This window comes from Felis catus, chromosome D2 (genome assembly GCF_018350175.1).
Source record: "Felis catus isolate Fca126 chromosome D2, F.catus_Fca126_mat1.0, whole genome shotgun sequence".
In the NCBI taxonomy this organism is placed as follows: domain Eukaryota; kingdom Metazoa; phylum Chordata; class Mammalia; order Carnivora; family Felidae; genus Felis; species Felis catus.
The window spans coordinates 67,822,802-67,841,703 of record NC_058378.1 but is presented as its reverse complement, the minus strand read 5'-3'; the positions used below and the strand labels follow the sequence as shown (position 1 = coordinate 67,841,703).

Sequence of the window (18,902 nt, the reverse complement as noted above, 5' to 3'; positions counted from 1 at the left end):
TTCTGCCAGTTTCAGGAACTCCCCCCCCCCGCCCCCCCGCCCCAACCCCAACCTCCCACATCCAGAGGCTGTACGCTATTTCCCTTAGTTCCGATTAAGTTTCATTTTCTGTTTTGGATAAAAATAAAGCCCTCTCAAAAATAAATAAAACGTTTAAAAAATTTTTTAAAGGGGTGCCCGGGTGGCTCAGTCGGTTGAGCATCTGATTTTCGCTCAGGTCACGATCTCACAGTTTGCGGGCTCGAACCCTGCGTTGGGCTCCTTGCTGACCGCTCAGAGCCTGGAGCCTGCTTCGGATTCTGTGTCTCCCTCTCTCTCTGCCCCTCTCCTGCTCACATTCTGTCTGTCTGTCTCTCTCAAAAAAAAAAAAAATATATATATATATATATATATATTAAAAAGATATTTTAAAATACATAAATAAAACCAAAAACCATCTGGTGATTTCCTTTGCATAGATGCCTCAGGAAGATCTCCCCGATTCACAGACCATCCTTTGTTTCAAAAGTCAAAGGTTTCAACAGGTCTGACCTTTGAGATCCCTGGCTAACAGGCATCACCTGTGGCCCTCCTGGGCCCTGCCCCAGACCTGCTGATGTGGGTTCTCCGCGGGGGGGGGGCGTCGAGGGAAGGCTGGAGAATGTGCATCTTCAACAACCACCCCAGGTGAATCTGACGGTGAGGTAACAGTTCAGATTGGAAGCACTGTTTGCTCATGAGATAGCATACGGGGACCTGCATACATGTCTAGACAAAGTTCCGGTGAAATTATTCTAGATTCTTACCTAGCCACTGTGTTTATCCCGAGGGTAGGGAAAGCAGGCCCCGGGACACACAGCTTCTCTCGAACACCCACCGCTACGGGGAGAACCTCGTCAGAGAGAACGGCGGTGAAGATAGAAATAGAGTCCGTGGGAGAAGTCGCTGAGGGCCAGTGTGGGCTGTGGCAGGAAACGGCCCCTGGCAGGTGGCAGGCTTAGTGACGGGGAGTGACCACGTCGCTGTGGACCGAAGAGGAGGAAGGCCCGCTGGGGCCCAGCTGCCACCACTCAGGGATGAGAGGCCACGTGTGGGGAAACAGCTTCTTTGAGGCTCGGTGGCTTTCTTTGGAAAACCAGGGCAACAGCTTTTCTCTCGGGGTCGTAAGGTTTCAAGGTTCGTCTGCCGTAATGAATATAAATCACTCAGCACAAAGCCTGGCGTATAGGAAGCGCTCAGTAAGTGCCAGCTGTGTGTGTCATCAATCATTCACTCAACAAACATTCACTGGATAAAAATGACAAACAACAAAACAAAAGACAGACATGGTCCCAAGGCTCATGGCTCTTACAGAGTAAAAGGTCTTGTATAGATTTCACTTTAAGATAAATAAAAGTTTTCGTTTTGAACGTGACAGGGGGAAAAGAAACTATGGGCAAGAGCACAGCTTTCAGAGGACAGAGTTCTCTGCTTTAGATTCAGTCTGTTGGAGCAAGAATAGACTGTAGATGGGGCGCCTGGGTGGCGCAGTCGGTTAAGCGTCTGACTTCAGCCGGGTCACGATCTCGCGGTCCGTGAGTTTGAGCCCCGCGTCGGGCTCTGGGCTGATGGCTCAGAGCCTGGAGCCTGTTTCCGATTCTGTGTCTCCCTCTCTCTCTGCCCCTCCCCCGTTCGTGCTCTGTCTCTCTCTGTCCCAAAAATAAATAAACGTTGAAAAAAAAATTTAAAAAAAGAATAGACTGTAGAGGTTCCCATAAAAGGGATGTGACTTCCTGAGACCCCAGAGCCTTTAGCCTTATAGAACAGACTCGTCACCTTCTCCACCTGCCCCTGCACTACTGTATTTAACTTGGTGACCTGGAACTATTCTTAGTTCTATCAACTTCCATATCCTTCTCTACCTCAAATGTCTCAAGTTTCTGCCTAAAACCCCTCCTACATCTGCAAACTGCAAAGTGAGGAATAATTAAATGGATTTGAGGACCAAAAGAGAAAAGGGATGGTGTGGTGGGGGTTAAGCGGTCAGTATCACAGTTCTGCTCTTCAGAACTGGAGGGTGAGAACTGAACCCAGGCTCTTCTTTGGGAAAGCTGAGCTCTAAGCAGCATGGTCAGGGAAGGGGGGTGAGGTAGTGGCATCGCTCAATGTGCAACCTTTGCCTTTTAGGAATTGGGAGCAGAGGATAGGGTTGTGGGAGGTGAGAGGAGTTAAAGGTTAATGCTAGAGAATTCCAGAATCAAAAGCCCTCAACCAGCACCATACTGTGCAAAAATGCACGTGAGTCATGCAGAGTGAGAGGAATAAGGGGGCACCTGGTTTGGGATTTGCAAATTTGGGTACCACCTGGAAGAGCCTGCATGGCCCAGGATCTTGTTGCAATAAAGCCTTCTGCTTTTACAGCCTGGCATTTCTGGGGGGCAGAGTGGGATGGAGGTTGGGGGGAGGGTGCCTGCAGGAAAGGACAAATACTCCACAAATACTCCTCAGACTTGTAGACAGCTCTGAAACCAACTGGTTAAGAGGTGACTCTCACTCTGTATTGTGGCTGGTCAAGCTGCAAGTTTTGGCATCAACTTCATTTTGAGTTTTTCCTCTTTCAAGCAGGCTCCACACCCAACATGTGGCTTGAACTCATGACCTCGAGATCGAAAGTCACATGTTCTACCGACTGAGCCAGCCAGGAACCCCCTCATTTTGAGTTTTAAAAAGGAAGCCAGAGAGATCTGGTGGACCCTGGATAGACCAGGGTTCTATTCTGAGCTCCACCACTTTGTAACTGGAATTTTTAGGCAAGTTACTTCACCCTCACGAAAGCTCAATATCCTCTTCTGGAGGTTGGGGTTAACGCCACCCACCTCTGTCCTTAAGCGAGATGATAAAAGGGCCTGTCGGGTACTTAGTAGGTAACTAGTAACTATTAAGTCACACAAACAAGGTTAGCTTGTATAAATCAATATGCAACAAAGACACAGTCTCTGAAGGACTGTAATCTTCATGCTTCTGCTCAAGGGATCAAGACTGCCACCTGAAATCAAACGTCTCAGCTAAAGGCGGGGGTTAGACAGACACCCCAGGAGCATGTCCACAGGAAAAAGAGAACAAAGGGTCATAGGAAAGGCCTCCTTGGCATCCACATCAGTAGTTTCACTATCTTGAAGGTTCCTCAGAACCTTCCTCAGAACTCTCCTTCTCAGAACTGAAACACCACGCTGCATATTTATCTACTTGTACCTTAAACTCCCATCCATCATAAGGCCATCCATGCTCAGTGCCAGTATTCACAGCAAAGGCAGAAAGTCAGCATCATTCGGGATAAGATTTAGGCCACTGTGCAACCCCAGGTGAGAAACAGAAGGCAGGGCTGTATGTGCACATTGTGCTCCTGAACGCCGTTCGTAAGTGGTATAGAAACAGAACTTCTGGAACAATCCTAAAGATAGGATTTTCTCCCGGGCTACAGGGGTTCTAATAAGACTTCTAACAAGAAACCAAATCAGCAAGTATTCCCTCTGTGAGTCACTCTGTGAGCAAATTAACAGACCCTAATTCGGACTCAGTCTTGTCAGGAGAGGATTCAGAAATGGTAAAATGAAAAGCAACATAATAAGTGAAGCCGTTTCAATTCAGGGATGCCAGGTGAGTCAGAAACAGTATGTAAGGAACACTAAGACGATCTCTTTTGGGTGTATATGAAATTCAGAAGGAATGGGTGGAAAAAGTGCTGTTCTGAGAAACAAAGAGGGATTGTTGAAGAAAGGGTTGCCATTTTGTTAGAAGGTCCCATTAAACAACTGCTGCATACCTTTCAAAAATAGCAATACAACCTGCTGTAAGTGCTAGGTACCTGGCTAAAACATCCAATTTATGACTGAGCTGCAAGCAGTTATCACTTAGCTCATAAACTCCTGTAATAGAGAAATCTCGGGAATATCACATCTCGACCTTCTCATTGCTCCTGGAACTCTACTAATGAGGAATCAGAGAGGAAACTGGTTTGAAAACTAGACTGAGAAAGGCCAAAGAGGGGCTGGCATGTGTCAAGGGCCCCCTCTAGCGGTTCTGGAAATAAATGAAGTAACTCGGGATTTGAGACATTCGAGAAGAAAATAGCAGCATAGACCGCACTGACAAAGCCTCAACCTTACCAACCTTTGCAGTCCTCGTTCTACTTCTGAGGTGGTCTGACAGATTCCTGTTGGGAAATTCTCTCCTAGCAAAGGCTTCTGCCTTAGAAGTGGCATGGTCCTTTACAATGTTACATATGGTCTCTGTGAACTTCGTCCCAAATGATTTGGCCTTAAACCCATGTCCTTCAATTTTCCTTTTCTTCTTTCACCTATATGTACACTTCTATGTTAGCCATCTTTATAACCGTCATTGTTAACGACTGAGTAATTTCAGACTTTAATTTCGAGGCTAAGGCTGGACTTGGTATCACTGCACACTTGAAACGTTTGTGTATTACATAATCAACATACCAGGCACTGGCCTGAAACCACATGGAATCCATAAGAGAACACTCAAATGCTAATAATGTTCTCTTTGCAATAGACGTTACCAACCAATGTGATGACTGGAGTAAATATATCCACGTTCCCTTTGCAAACCTAACCTCTGTGCTGCCTCATATCCCTGTGCGGTTTACTGGCTGCCACAAGGGCTCTTACACCCAGGAGACTCTCTGTCTCTAGGAAGGGGAGACTGAGTGCCACATGGTGGCAGATTTATGGAGCAACACTGGCATCTTCCATGCAGAAGACTGGCAGCTAGGAGTAATCCAGTCCCCCTAGGACATTGAGACAAATGATCAGACTCCACCTAAATAGGTGAAGTCTAAAGAAAAAGGGAGGAGGGTATGGAGGGAAAGGGTAAAGAAAATAAAAGAAGGTGGTGACTCACTCACCCTTAGAATCTGTTACTCTGTATAACGTAGAGGATCAATCAGCACTGTACAAATGTGATACTTCATTTTCATAGTTAACTAGGGAGAACTAAGTACTCACTTACCGGAAAGTCTACCGAGGCAGGCAAGTCAGCTGTTGTGTGTCTTCAGTCATTTGGGCCCCACTTACCTGGTGTTAACCTGAGCTTCAAATTTTCTTATCTACAAAATTAAAGAATCAGACTAAAAATAAAAAATCTTGTGTCTTTTAGGTCTAAATAATATATCCTATGTGCAAGGTCCTGATATTTTTGGCTGAAAGTATTGACAAAAAAAGCTATATTTAAGGCCAAATGCTTTACAAAATCTTCAGCCCCTGCCATACTCAATATCCCTTCTAGAAATGTTAACTGAATCAATCTACTTTGTTGAAAATTTCTTCACGTGACCAGAACAAAGGCCATAACACATTTGTAGGCAAAAGACCAATGAAATAGATCCCACCATTTTTCCCAGAGGGAAAGGAAAGCTACTGTTTTCTCCCCAAAAAGTATGAAACCTAGGGAACAAGGCAATCACTGTTGCTTAACCTTCACACAAAACTAGAGGATAATTCCTAGCTGATTTACATATAATTAAGAATAAAAAAGGAGAGATCCTCAAACAGGGAAAGAAAAACCTATTTTCTAGGCATTGGGTTAACAGTGTGTTGTCACCAATTTTAACTGCATCGGTTTTCCATTTAGTCTTCCCCTGCTTTATTAACAGGGCAGACTCAGCAGAAACACACAAACTTGGGTTGTTTGTGTTCCAGGATAAGAACTTATGCCTGAGTAAAAGGTAAAGATGAAGAATCCTTAAGACAGAGCATACTTTCCACACCTTTGTGGCAAGCCTCCCAGCAATGCCATGCTGCTCCCTGTGCAAGGAGACCATCTGCTGGTGACAGTGAAATCTTAATACTGTTCTCTTTTCCTCAACACTGGTATTCTCCCTTTGTCAGAAGCTGACAGTCCTCTATCCAGTTAGGAGAGAAACTCCTTTTAAAAATTAACCAAATGTGGTTTTTTTTGTTTCAAGTTTTTATTTAAATTCCAGTTAATATATAGTGTAATATTAGAATTAACCAAATGTTTTTAAAAAGTTATTACTTGGTTGAAAAAAAGAAATCCTTCAAAACTCATCTTTTATCTTTTCTATACTTCTATTATAAAACATTATTCAAAGTAAACTCAGCTTCTATAAATTCCATCATTTTCTTAGAAAATCAGTACTTTCCCACATTTTTCTATTCATTAGAATTAGTGGTTTCTATTCATTAGAATCTTATGTCATCACTAAGATTTAGCAAAGAATATGGATTTTAAAAATATTTACATTCTATGTTCCATTGTTTAGGTACTTATTGTTACAAACTCACTGGAGTTTCATTATATATTGGATATCCTTGGGGAGATGCTTAAGAACATTAAGTTCTAGAATGATGCTATACATGTAACATCCCTTGCCAAAATCTGTATTATGGAGGTTTCCCATATCAAAGAACAAAGCTATATATCATAAACTATACACCAACCATTTCAACCTCTATATGTAGTGACTCATAATGAATATAACTGGGGAGATGGCTAAGGAACATTTTAGGAATATTGGAAAGATACTATGCCTACATAACCCTTTAAAAAAAATGTTTATTTTTGAGAGAAAGAGAACACACACAGGTTTGCACATGAGTAGGGGAGGGTCAAAGAGAGGGAGAGAGAGAATCCCAAGCAGGCTCTGGGATGGAGAGCCTGATATGGGGCTCGATCTCATAAACCATGAGATCATGACCTGAGCTGAAATCAAGAGTCCAACACCTAATGGACTGAGCCACCCATGTGCCCCTTACATAACCCTTTGAATGGGGACCTACACAGAGTATTTCTTACACCCAATTCTGTCAAGGAAGATCAATTATATCATAGCAAAACTATAAACAATATACTGAACATTTAAACTCTAGATTAAGCTAGTCAAAATGAAAATTTTTAATTTAAATTCACAAAACTACTTCCTCATTTTAAAAATGCCTCTTTAGGGGGCACCTGAGTGGCTCAGTTGGTTAAGTGTCTGACTTTGGCTCAGGCCATGATCTCACGGTTTGTGTGTTTGAGCCCTGCATCAGGCTTTGTGCTGCCAGTTCAGAGCCCGGAGCTTGCTTTGGATTCTGTATCTCTCTCTGTCTCTGCCCCTCCCCGCTCACACTCTGTCTCTGTCTCCCAAAAAATGAATAAACGTTAAAAAAAAAAAATTAAAAATGCCTCTTTAGGGATTTCTGGCTTCCACTAATGGGAGGAGTAGCTCCTAACAAACCAACCCTCCTGCAGATGACTATAAACTCTAAGGGGAAAAAAAATCAGCAAGGAAAAATACAAGGTATATATATTGAAGAAGAAGAACTAAAACTGTCTCTATTTACTGATAACATGATTTGTCCACGTAGAAAACCCTAAAGAATCTACCAAAAAAACCCTACTAGAATAATGGGAGCTTTTCAAGGTCATAGGAATAGCCTTGACCGAACTCAAGCGGGGCAGGAGCAGAGAAGGAGACACAGAATCTGAAGCAGGCTCCAGGCTCTGAGCTGTCAGCACAGAGCCTGAGGCGGGGCTCGAACTCATGAACCATGAGATCATGACTTGAGCCGAAGTTGGATACTTAACTGACTGAGCCACCCAGGTGACCCTCAAGGTCATAGGAATATCCTAATGTGGACTGCACTTAGTGAACTGCTTCCAAAGAATAGAGTTAAATAGAAAAAAAAAAATGTGACTTTACAGGGAAGAAACTGGCAAATGATCTTAGGAAGGTGATTAAGGTAAACATCAAGGTAAAACATGTTAATAATAGGCACCACTGATATGATGTGTTGGGAACACTTCACCCCTGTTGTATTATTTAACACCAGTCTATCTAGGAGAAAAATAATCACAGAAATCCCAAATGGGAGACATTCTATAAAACACATGAAAAGTACTCCTCAAAACTTCAAGATGGGAAAAACAGACTGAGAAACTGTCACAGACCAGAGGAGATATGACAACTAAATGTAATGTACTGTAAATCCCCCTGAGGAATCAGAGAAAAAGGGCATTAGTGGAAAACCTGGCGCAATCTGAATATAATCTGGAGCTTAGATGATAAACTAAATGCACCCATGCTGAGTGACAAATGTACCATGGTAATTGTTATGGGCTGAACTGTGCCCACCCCCCCCTCCATTCATATGTTTAAGTCCTAACCCCCAGTACTGCTGAACTAATGGATGGATAAAACATGGCATATATTCCTAAATGCGATTTCATTCAGCAATAAAAAGGAACAAATTATGGATATGTGCTACAACATGGATGAACCTTAAAAACACGCTAAGTGATGAGGCACCTGGATGGCTCAGTTAGTTAAGTGACCAACTTTAGCTCAGGTCATGATCTTGCCGTTTGTGAGTTCAAGCCCCGCATTGGGCTCTGTGCTGACAGCTCAGAGCCTGGAGCCTGCTTTGGATTCTGTGTCTCCCTCTCTCTCTTCCCCTTCTGTCTCACAGTCTCTCTCTCAAAAATAAATAAACCTGTAAAAACAAAACAAAAACACATGCTAAGTAAAACAAGTCAGTCACAAAAAGGCCCCACACTATAGGATTCTATTTATATGAAATGCCCAAAACAGGCAAATCCATAGTATCAGACAGAAACTCGATTTATGGTTGCCAGGGAATGCAGGGAGGGGGAGGTACAGAGTGAGTACTAATACGTACAGTTTCTTTTTAGGGTAATGAAAATGTTCTAAAATTAGACTGTAGAGATGGGTGCACAATTTTGTGAATATACTAAGAAGTATTCGATCACACAATTTTAACAGGTGGACTTTATAATGTATGAATCTTAGCTCAACAAAGCAGTTTAAAAAACATAATAAAAAAAAAAAGACCTCATCTGAGGGGGGGGGGGAAAGTTTCAAAAATAAAGTTTCCCAAACTTTTACTTAATCAGTAAAACAAGGAAATTTTATGGCTTAATGTTTTGGCTTTAGTGTTCTTAGCTACTCTTAAAACTATGTTCCCCTGGGTCGCCTGGGTGGCGCAGTCGGTTAAGCGTCCGACTTCAGCCAGGTCACGATCTCGCGGTCCGTGAGTTCGAGCCCCGCATCAGGCTCTGGGCTGATGGCTCAGAGCCTGGAGCCTGTTTCCGATTCTGTGTCTCCCTCTCTCTCTGCCCCTCCCCCGTTCATGCTCTGTCTCTCTCTGTCCCACAAATAAACATTGAAAAACAAAACAACAAAAAAAACTATGTTCCCAAATTCTAGTAAATACATTTTCCTCTTAATTTAAAATAATTTTTAAAGGACTGTTACAATGAGTTAAAGCAACTGTTCTAATCCTCACCAAAGGTCATAATCACCTGGGAGAACTTTAGAACCAACAATGACCAGAACCCCACTCCATAAAGATTTCGATTCAACTGGTCTAGGGAAAGATGTCAGTCAGCAGTGTTACTCCAGCAGTTTAAAGCTCTCCCATGGATTTAAGCATGCAGCCAGGATTGGGAATCGCCGATGTATTTTTTTAACAGAATATGAAGCCGTGTTTAAAAAATCTTTTAGGTGAAGGCAGACCTTTTCTTAGGCAAAATAAAAAGCAGATATTTAAGAAAAATTTGTTTCTAGTCACACAACTATAAATAAAAAGCCACATAAAATACTAAATTAGTCATAAAACCAATTTAATTGAAGCTATAAAAAAAGAGGCAATATAATTGATAAAATAATTAGCAAAGAATATTTAGCATGTTTCAAAAGATTTAAAACGGGAGCAGGACACTTTACAAAAAGTTGTGTGGGAAATAAAATTCTTAAACTATAAGTAGAAATGTAACATTACAGAGTATCTTATAAAATACAAGGACAGAAATATAAAAGGGCTGTATATGCTCTAAATCTGAAAACTATTAATAGTGACTAGATATTTAGGTTTAAATGTACAGTTCCTGGGAATCAGAATCATATTACTATACACATCTTCCAAACCAGTAGGCAATATTTTCCAATTAACCATGAGTAGTATCATCTTCTACAAAGTCTTTGGCCATCTCTGCTGTGATCACATCAATATGACTAACCTGAAGAATAAATGTTAAAAACAAAGTCTGTTAAATCTTTAAGACAAAAATCAATGTTCTCACTGTATAGAGTAATATTTAAAACACATGGCCTATCACCTATAAATTTTATAAATCTAGACAAATGATTCTAAAACACTGACGGTAAGACTTTTTATAATGGTGTTTGTTCAGTACATTAGTTTATAAAATATTCTTCATTTTAATACTCTGAAGATCCAGGTAAGTACTAAGTACTATTGAGCCACATTTTTTCAGTTTTTATTATTTTGCTATTTCAAAGAATCTTGAGGCTGAAGAGATCAAGAAGAGCTACATGGGCAAAATATAAAGGAGTATATCTAACTGTAAAAAGCTGTGCACTAAATAGACAAGACAGGAAGATATTGTCTCTTAATGCCAATGAAAATAAAATCAATGCAATGAATGCTATAAAACTAATTGCTAAACTTCGTAGGCATTTGAAGGAAAAGCTTTTTCTTTACAAACTCATTGTAAGAGAAGCAACAACCTTCTAGGTTTTCTTTCATGATTTAAGTAACATAAAACAAGAATTTGACAAATATGAACTTAAATTTCATGTAAAAAAAATTTACCTTATTTCTAAACTTTACACCATAGAATTTGTCAGCTGACTCAAGCAGTTCAGGCCTAAAAGTAGTTGTAATAAATTGTGCATGTACGGCAAGTTCCATAATCATATCTGTAAAAAAGAAATAGTAACTTAATAAAACCCTTTTCTCAGTAGATCTGAACATTTAAATATTATTTGATTTTATTTTACGAAAGAGAGAGAGGGAGGGAGGGAAAGGGTAGGAGCACATGCGTAAGGGGGGAAGGGGGGCAGAGGGAGAGAGAGGGAGAGAATCCCAAACAGGCTCTATGCTCAGCATTGATCTTGATGCTTGGATCATGACCTGAACCAAAATCAAGAGTTGGATGCTCAATCCACTAAGCCATCCAGGTGGCCTTAAGCAGATCTGAACATTTAAAAAACAACTATCTTTACTCTTTACCTAAAATCCAAAACAGCCTGTGATTTTATTTTTCATGCATACATCTGCAAACATTACCAACTTAATCTTTTAAATTAGGGGTAAATCTTTAGTCCACGAACTTACAGAATATGAAGTAGCAGCTACTTACCAACACAGTATTAAAAATGTCAGAGCAAAACAAGCTTTCTCACAAAAAAAGAACAACCAGGGCACCTGCGTGGCTCAGTCCGTTGGGTATCTGACTTTGGCTCAGGTCGTGATCTCGTGGCTTGTGAGTTTAAGCCCGGTGACGGGCTCTGTGATGACAGCTCGGAGCCTGGAGCCTGCTTTGGATTCTGTCTCACTCTCTCTGCCCCTCCCCTGCTCATGCACTGTCTCTAAGATGAACAACAATAACAACAACAACAACAAAAGAACAACCTTCCCCTGCTGCCCACTTCTCCAAAGAGGTTTTGAGTTTACTAAAGATTAAATTTAGGTTTTTAAAATACAGAATCAACACTTTATGCCAGGGGCTATTCAAACATTAAGAAAAGCAAGTCTTAATATAAGAGACTTCTGTGTAAAGTTTAACTGAAGTTAGGATTTTCAACAGACTCCAAGAAACACGTTGGCTTTTCACAAAACTAAGCTCTGTAAAGTAGTCTAAAACTAAATTTTTAAAAACTTTTAAAAGAAATTTTATTTACTGAATATATACCCTGTCTAGTCCCAAGTATGTTAGGCAACAAGAAGTCACAATCAAAAGAGGCAAGCTATCATTGTTAAGTTCTCGTCCAGTATAACCCAAAATTACCTGACACAGCCTTTCTGTGCTGGGCATCCAGAGCCTGGTCAATCTCATCAAACAGGTAAAAAGGAGCTGGGTCACATTTCTGAATGGCAAAAATCAGAGCAAGAGCTACCAAGGATTTCTGTCCACCGGAAAGCTGTTGCATTTCTCTCATTTCGCCTTGTTTTCCTGTAAATGATACCTAAAAAAACCATTTAATTAGTAACCAAAAGGGGTAAAATCATAATCACCTCCTAAAATTAGGTCACATACAACAATGCACCAATTTAATCTATAAAACATTCTACAAATCCCACTATGGTAGTACTGAGGGAAACTGGATATAAAGGTTTGTTACCCTAATTCCAACTCCAGTGAACTGGTCGACTGATGGGACACTGCTTTGTGACCCAGAACCCCTCTCACTTTCACCGCTTCCTTCTCCTTCATCCTGAGACTGACTGCCCTCCACGTCTCCTTTCTTCATCACCAAAGTAGCTTTGCCACCAGGTACCAACTTCTGGAATACTTCGCTGAAGTTCTTAGATACCTTAAAATGAAGGAATGAAGGAATGAATAAGTGTCAATTCAAATATAAATTTTGCTTAGGTGGAACTGCACGTATTATTTCTTAAAGCAAAGACAAATATTTAAAAACAATCATAAATACTGTTTAATCTTAAAAGCAAGAGTAACAAACTAAATTCTTTTAAGAGCTGTGCAGGATATTCTAGTTACTGTGTTAGAAAACTGTATGCGGGATTTGTTCATGTGTATTAGATCCACCCATCAGTGGAAAAAAAACCTTTAAAACCTTTGCAAACCGAATAATAAACTAAAAGCTGAAGTTTTTGTCTTGTGTACATATTAACTACAAAATAGAAACATACCTGTTTGAAAGTTAACTGAATAGCTTCATATTTTCGAAGTTCAAGTACATTCATCAGTTCCATGATTGATTTGTATCCCCTATCCAATTCTTCTTGTCGTTTTATTAACTTTTCTTTTTGCTCAGAGAAGTTTACAAACTGATCTAACGCTTTTTTGTTAACATGGCTGTACTTCTTCAATTCTGTGTTGCACTGTTCAAGTTTTCGAAACAGCTATAAAGAGGAAAAATGTATAAATAAATTCACATGCAGAGAAATCTGCAACAAGACTTCACATTTAAAACCAAGAAGATTTACCTGTTTGAGGCTCAGCGTCTGGTACTTTTCAAATGCTTCCTGGGGAAGTGACCCAAGTTCACGAATTTTCTTCATGCACTCTTCTTTCTTCTTCAGCAGCATGCCTTGTCGATTTGTCATCTTTTCCAGTTCCTTAGTATCATGATTGATAGCATCCATGTGTTCTTTTTCCATATTTTTCCAGCGTTCCATACTCTTCTGAAGCTCCTTAATTCCAGCTTCTGTTTTATCAATGGAATTGTCCAAATCTAAAATGGGGGAAAAAAACAAATTAGGCCATAATACCTATTTTAAAGCTAGATTGTTATTTAACCAAAGATTTTAATGGCCAAATTTATCAAAATAAGTAGATTTTAGTTTTTCATAATGTTTAAATTTTACTGTGTAAATCTATGAAACACTTAATTCAGGACAAAATAGGAGTATACATTAGTCACTCAAGTATATTATTTCACATTATTGAATGTTTATGTTTATAAAAAACTAAAAAAATAATTTTCTTCCCAGAAACTAGGTAATAAGAAACTAGTTCGGCTATTTCACACTTCTGGCAATAAAATTAATAATTACAGTCTCTCATAAAATTGTCACAAACATTTTCCAACAAAACAGAGATTATGATTTATAACCAACCCACTAAATTCCATCCACTATAAATTATTTATGCTGATGGAAAACAGAAAAAATATTAGCATATGCTTTTGCCTATTTGGGTATTTCATTGTGTAGTAAACAATTTTATCAAATAATCTAAATTTAACAAACTACAAAAAAATTTAATTTTTTAAAATGTTTATTTATTTTGAGAAAGAGCATGTAAGCAGGAAGGGGCAGAGAGAGAGAGGAAGAGAGAGAGAGGAAAAGAGAGAATCTGAAGCAGGCTATGTGCTGTCAGTGCAGAGCCCGACAAGGGGCTCAAAATCACGAACCATGAGATCATGACCTGAGCTGAAATCAAGAGCTGGATGCTTAACCAGCTGAACCACCCAGGCACCCCCCCAAAAATCTTTCTACTAAATAAAAATTCACCTTCTGATCGTGCCATAGTATCTTTTACTCTTTTATTGATTGCTTCAAGTTCTGAAGTTGTAGCAGTGAGAACAGTACCCCCTTCTGTCTCTCTCAGTTCATTAAGTTCCTGTAACATAAAAGGAACTTAAAACCATTAAACCACAAAATATGAATTCTGTTAGTTTCAAAATGTTATGACTTCAACAGTTTCTGATAGCGGTTATGTTGAATAAACATTCAAGAGAACTAGAAAGTACACTCTATATAACTACAAATATTTACAGTATCCATTAAAAGGGGGAAAAAAGTAATATAATTAGAAAATTTCTCAGCATGGGACTACTACTGAGAAAACATTAATAACTAACATTTACTGATCACCTAGAATGTGCCAGGATAATCATACACAACAGGCATTACTGTTATGCTTATTTTTCACGAGAGGAAACTGAGGCTTAGTAATATTAAAGTACTTGCTTACACAAGATCATACATTAGATGGCAGTGCTAGAACTCCAACCCAGGGTAGGGGGGTCTTTCTGTCCCCAAAGCACATGCTCTCAATCAGAGCCACTTGTGTGTAAGTACTTTCAAAAGGTTACAGTCATCAAAGAACCCTCAAAAAAGAATATACCTGTTCCACTTGGTCCAAGCGTTTTCTCAAATTCTCATTCAGGTATGTCTCCACTCGAGTAATAATACCTTCTAATTTAATTCTTTCATTCAGCAACTGTCTGTTTTCCTAGAAAAAAAAAAGTATTATTTGTCTACATAGGAATTCACATTTCCCACACAGGAATGCTGTTTATTTGCTGTCCTCTCCATTACTTGTGTTCAAATGAGCTGCAATCGAGTTTTACATCCTTCTAAAAAGCCCTATATTTTCTTCATTTTTCTCTCTTATCTATTCAGAATACTAAGTTTGTGTGCTTGGTTCTTTTTTTTTTTTTCTTTTTAAAGATTTTATTTTTAAGTTATCTTTATACCTAACATGGAGCTTGAACTCACAACTCCAAGATCAAGAGTTATATGCTCTACTGACTGAGCCACCCAGGCACCCCAGCTTGGTTCTTTTTATAAGACATCTGCAAAAAATACTTTACCTACTTTTCATTTTTTGGACTTAGTGTTTACATCTCCATATTCAAAAATCAAATGCTATTAAAATGTTTAATCAAAACAATATTATTACATGTGTAAAAGTGGTCACATCAAGAAAGACAGCAAAACTAACAAGTCAATCTTACTAATAATAAATGTACATTAAATAAGATGGAAGAAAATGAAGATTTCTTGCATAATCCTAACATATCCAGAATGCTTCAGAAAAACCTATTTACTCTTATGGATATTAGAAGTCCAAGTCTCACATACCTATTTTCTCAAGGTTCCTTTTTTTACAATCCCTTAGTAGCAAGAAACTTTTCACAATAGCCAATTATTAATTAAAATTTTGTCAGTTGTACTTGCCTGCTGAAGTTGACGAATTTCATCATTGAGTGCGTCTACTCTCTTCTGATCTTCCAGACTAAGTTGAGAAAGCAAGTCCGTTCCTAGTTCTGCTTTCAATGATTCTCTGGTGGACTCCATAGCATGCAAACTTGCCTCCAAACTTTGTAAGCTACGTTGCTATGTGACAGATCATACATTTATTAATAAAGGTATCAGTCTGTATTACTTACAATAGTGAAAAACTGAGAACAATCTATATTTGATGTTAAAGTGAACTAAATCATATCAACTCAAGTAACTATTAGGTATCCATTAAATTTGAATAGAACTAAATAGCAGTAAGAAAAATATTTATGATACAATACTATCAGGGTATGTGGAATAAATCATATTCCATGACCAAATTGTATAAAAATCTTCTTGAATATTAATAAGAAAAAAAAGAAAAGACTGCTAGAATGTGTTAGGGTGGTATAGTTGGAAAAATTTTTTTAAAAACTGTTTAGTACTATTGATCATCTGAGCAGTTTTTGTCAAAACTGCTACAAGTTTCTGAGACATACATATTATCACTTGTAATTCAACAGTAATAGTTTAGTTTCTACCCTGTTTTAATATAATCTGGATAAAATGCAACCACATATTCAACTTCATAAGCAGTGCTTAATAGACAAAAATGATTACTGACAGGACAACCAATATAACACGTGGTCCACCCCAATTCTAAATAATTAAATCTGTAGTGAATGGGACATACTTACGAACCTTTGGCATAAAGGTTTTCTCTGACTGCTGCCTCTTCTCTTTGAGCATCTTCATTTCTGATAATATGCTATCTCGAGATGCTTTAAATTTCCTTTGCTGGGTCTCTATCTGCTGCATTTGGTTCATCAACTGATCAATTTCATTATTAATCCATATACAAGGCTAAGGAAAATGCGCTCTAAAAACATCTCTTAAAAACACTGTGTATCCCCTTCCTTTTCTTTACCTCCAAATAAAAGTTATTTCCTCAGATTTATGGACCATAACAATGCTGAATTAAATACTACACCAAACGTGTTTAATCATAAAGAAGCTTAAAACATTTCACCCCACCATTTCTCCCTCAAAGTAACTTAGATTTTCCTTAAAGTTACATATAAAATATATATATAAGTATATACAAATTTATATATAATTTTACTTAATGTTTATAAATTTTATATATTACATATATGTATTTTATATATATTTCATATATATTATATATGTTACATATATACAATAAATATATAAATTCTTGGGAAATCCGAGGAGAATCTAAATATTATCTTTTACATCTTTCATTCAAAAAATATTTACTGTGTCATCTATTATGTTTAAATCACCACATAAGGTAGTTATGTATGAAAAGGAGGCCTTGCCCAATGTAGACAAATAATACCACCTCACTGGATTATTAAATACAGAAGGTAGTGGATGTATGCTGTCAATATCCTCCTTTCTTAGTGTTTCCCCATGTTTTCTTTGTGCCAACATCTTACCAAATTTGGGCAGTTCTAAAGATGCTCTACAGACCCTTGCAGAGTCCAGACTAACATGTTTATTTACCTTTTTCTCTGTGTTGCTGCTTGCACTGATGACACAGAAGCTATAAAATCACTTAAAAAAACTGCCAGTCTCATTGAAGAATATCCCAATGATTCACTCACTCAGTAAAAATGATTGTTCTTGATGCTGGAATACCTATATATATATTTTTAAGTAATCTCTGCACTCAATGTGGGTCTTGAACTCATGACCCAGAGATGAAGAGTTGGATGCTTTACTGACTGAGCAAGCCAGACACCCATCAAGTACCTATATTTTTTAAATTGTGTGACATAATGTGAAGTACATATTGAGCACTTTTGCCTTACACCAAAGTAGCATGGTTATCTTAAGAAAATGCACAAGTACAATGTTCCTGCTGTGGGCTAAACTACCCACTCGTTATGGAACACCAGCTTTATTTAAAAGAACGGAGAATACTGTTTACTAAGACTTGGACTGTGACAGCCATTTCCTCCACTAATACTAAATCTGTATCAAATGACTCTGAAGTAGTAAAATCGAATGCACATTTTCAACCCCTATATTTAACTTCTTTGCAGTATAATGGTATTACTGATGCCCCAAACCCTTCTTCCTTGAAGCAATAACCTGGTTTTCCTTCTACAATTCTGATTGATCTTCTTCAGTTTCCTCTGTCCCCTTAAATTTTAGTGTACCTCAGGTTCTTTGCTCTCATAAACAGACTCACTGCTATTACCTATTTAATAGCTAATCAAAGAATCAATGTTAAAATAGTTTTTTCCCCGTCTTCAGGAGTTAATAAGTTTTGACAAGCAAGCTTCTATGCTTAAAGAAAAGTCAAATATGAAGAATCTTTTTCTCACTGTATGTATGTAAGAAAACATACCTAACATGCAAAAGATTATATATTCTAACCCAAACACAGTTCTCCATAGCAACACAGGACAAAAAGATATTTTCAATATTTCTGCGAAGGTTTTCATTGAGCTTTGCTTCAAGCTCACCTAGTTCTTCTTCTGCTTTTCTAACATCTTTCTGCAATTCAAGTCTAGATTTCCTTGTGTCGTAATAACCTCCAGTGAGAGCACCCCGATGACTAACTTGGTCACCTACAAACAAAGCATAAGAAAGGTAGATATTCTGTATAACAACTTCTTTATTCAATGATAAACTGATTTATAATCAAACAACTATTCTAAAGCTTTGTTTATTTAATGAAAATTAGAAGGGATTTAAGTCAGCCTGAAAAACTTTTCCTTTCCAACTGTTAAAATCTTTGTTTAAAAAATGTGCCTTCTAGGGGCACCTGGGTGGCTCAGTTGGTCAAGCATCTGACTTCAGCTCAGGTTATTATCTATAGGCAGTTCAAGGATGTAGTCCCTGTCTCCAGTTCTGGGCTGACAGCTCAGAGCCTTGGGCCTGCTTCTAATTCTGTGTCTCCTTCTCTCTCTGCCCTTCCCCCACTCATGCTCTGTTTTTCTCTCTCTCTCAAAAATAAACATTAAAAAAAAAAAAAAAGTGTGCCTTTTAGATGAATCTGAACATCTGCCAGAAAGGAAAGAAGTGCTAATAAAAACTAATGGGGGGGCGCCTGGGTGGTGCAGTCGGTTAAGCGTCCGACTTCAGCCAGGTCACGATCTCGCGGTCCGTGAGTTCGAGCCCCGCGTCGGGCTCTGGGCTGATGGCTCAGAGCCTGGAGCCTGTTTCCGATTCTGTGTCTCCCTCTCTCTCTGCCCCTCCCCCGTTCATGCTCTGTCTCTCTCTGTCCCAAAAATAAATAAACGTTGAAAAAAAAAAATTAAAAAAAAAAAAAACAAAAAAACCTAATGGGGACATGTCAACAGGACACAGGACTTGGGAGCTTGGAATTCCCACTGGCCATATTTGGGAAAATTTGAACATCAAACA

At 38.6% G+C, this 18,902-nt stretch overlaps 1 protein-coding gene across 1 annotated transcript in view; it reads right to left on the bottom strand.

The window, feature by feature from the left end:
• Positions 1-9,604: 9,604 nt before the first annotated feature.
• SMC3 (structural maintenance of chromosomes 3) overlaps positions 9,605-18,902 on the bottom strand; it is a 37,337-nt gene continuing 28,039 nt past the window's right edge. The window contains exons 19-29 of the mRNA XM_003994404.6: positions 17,951-18,103; positions 16,203-16,354; positions 15,456-15,614; positions 14,620-14,727; positions 14,004-14,112; positions 12,975-13,222; positions 12,678-12,890; positions 12,146-12,337; positions 11,812-11,989; positions 10,614-10,720; positions 9,605-10,017 (exon numbers count right to left, since the gene is read on the bottom strand). Of these exons, the coding sequence (XP_003994453.1) occupies positions 9,946-10,017; positions 10,614-10,720; positions 11,812-11,989; positions 12,146-12,337; positions 12,678-12,890; positions 12,975-13,222; positions 14,004-14,112; positions 14,620-14,727; positions 15,456-15,614; positions 16,203-16,354; positions 17,951-18,103 (1,691 nt within the window). The 3' untranslated portion in view covers positions 9,605-9,945. The remainder of the gene's footprint in view (positions 10,018-10,613; positions 10,721-11,811; positions 11,990-12,145; positions 12,338-12,677; positions 12,891-12,974; positions 13,223-14,003; positions 14,113-14,619; positions 14,728-15,455; positions 15,615-16,202; positions 16,355-17,950; positions 18,104-18,902) is intronic.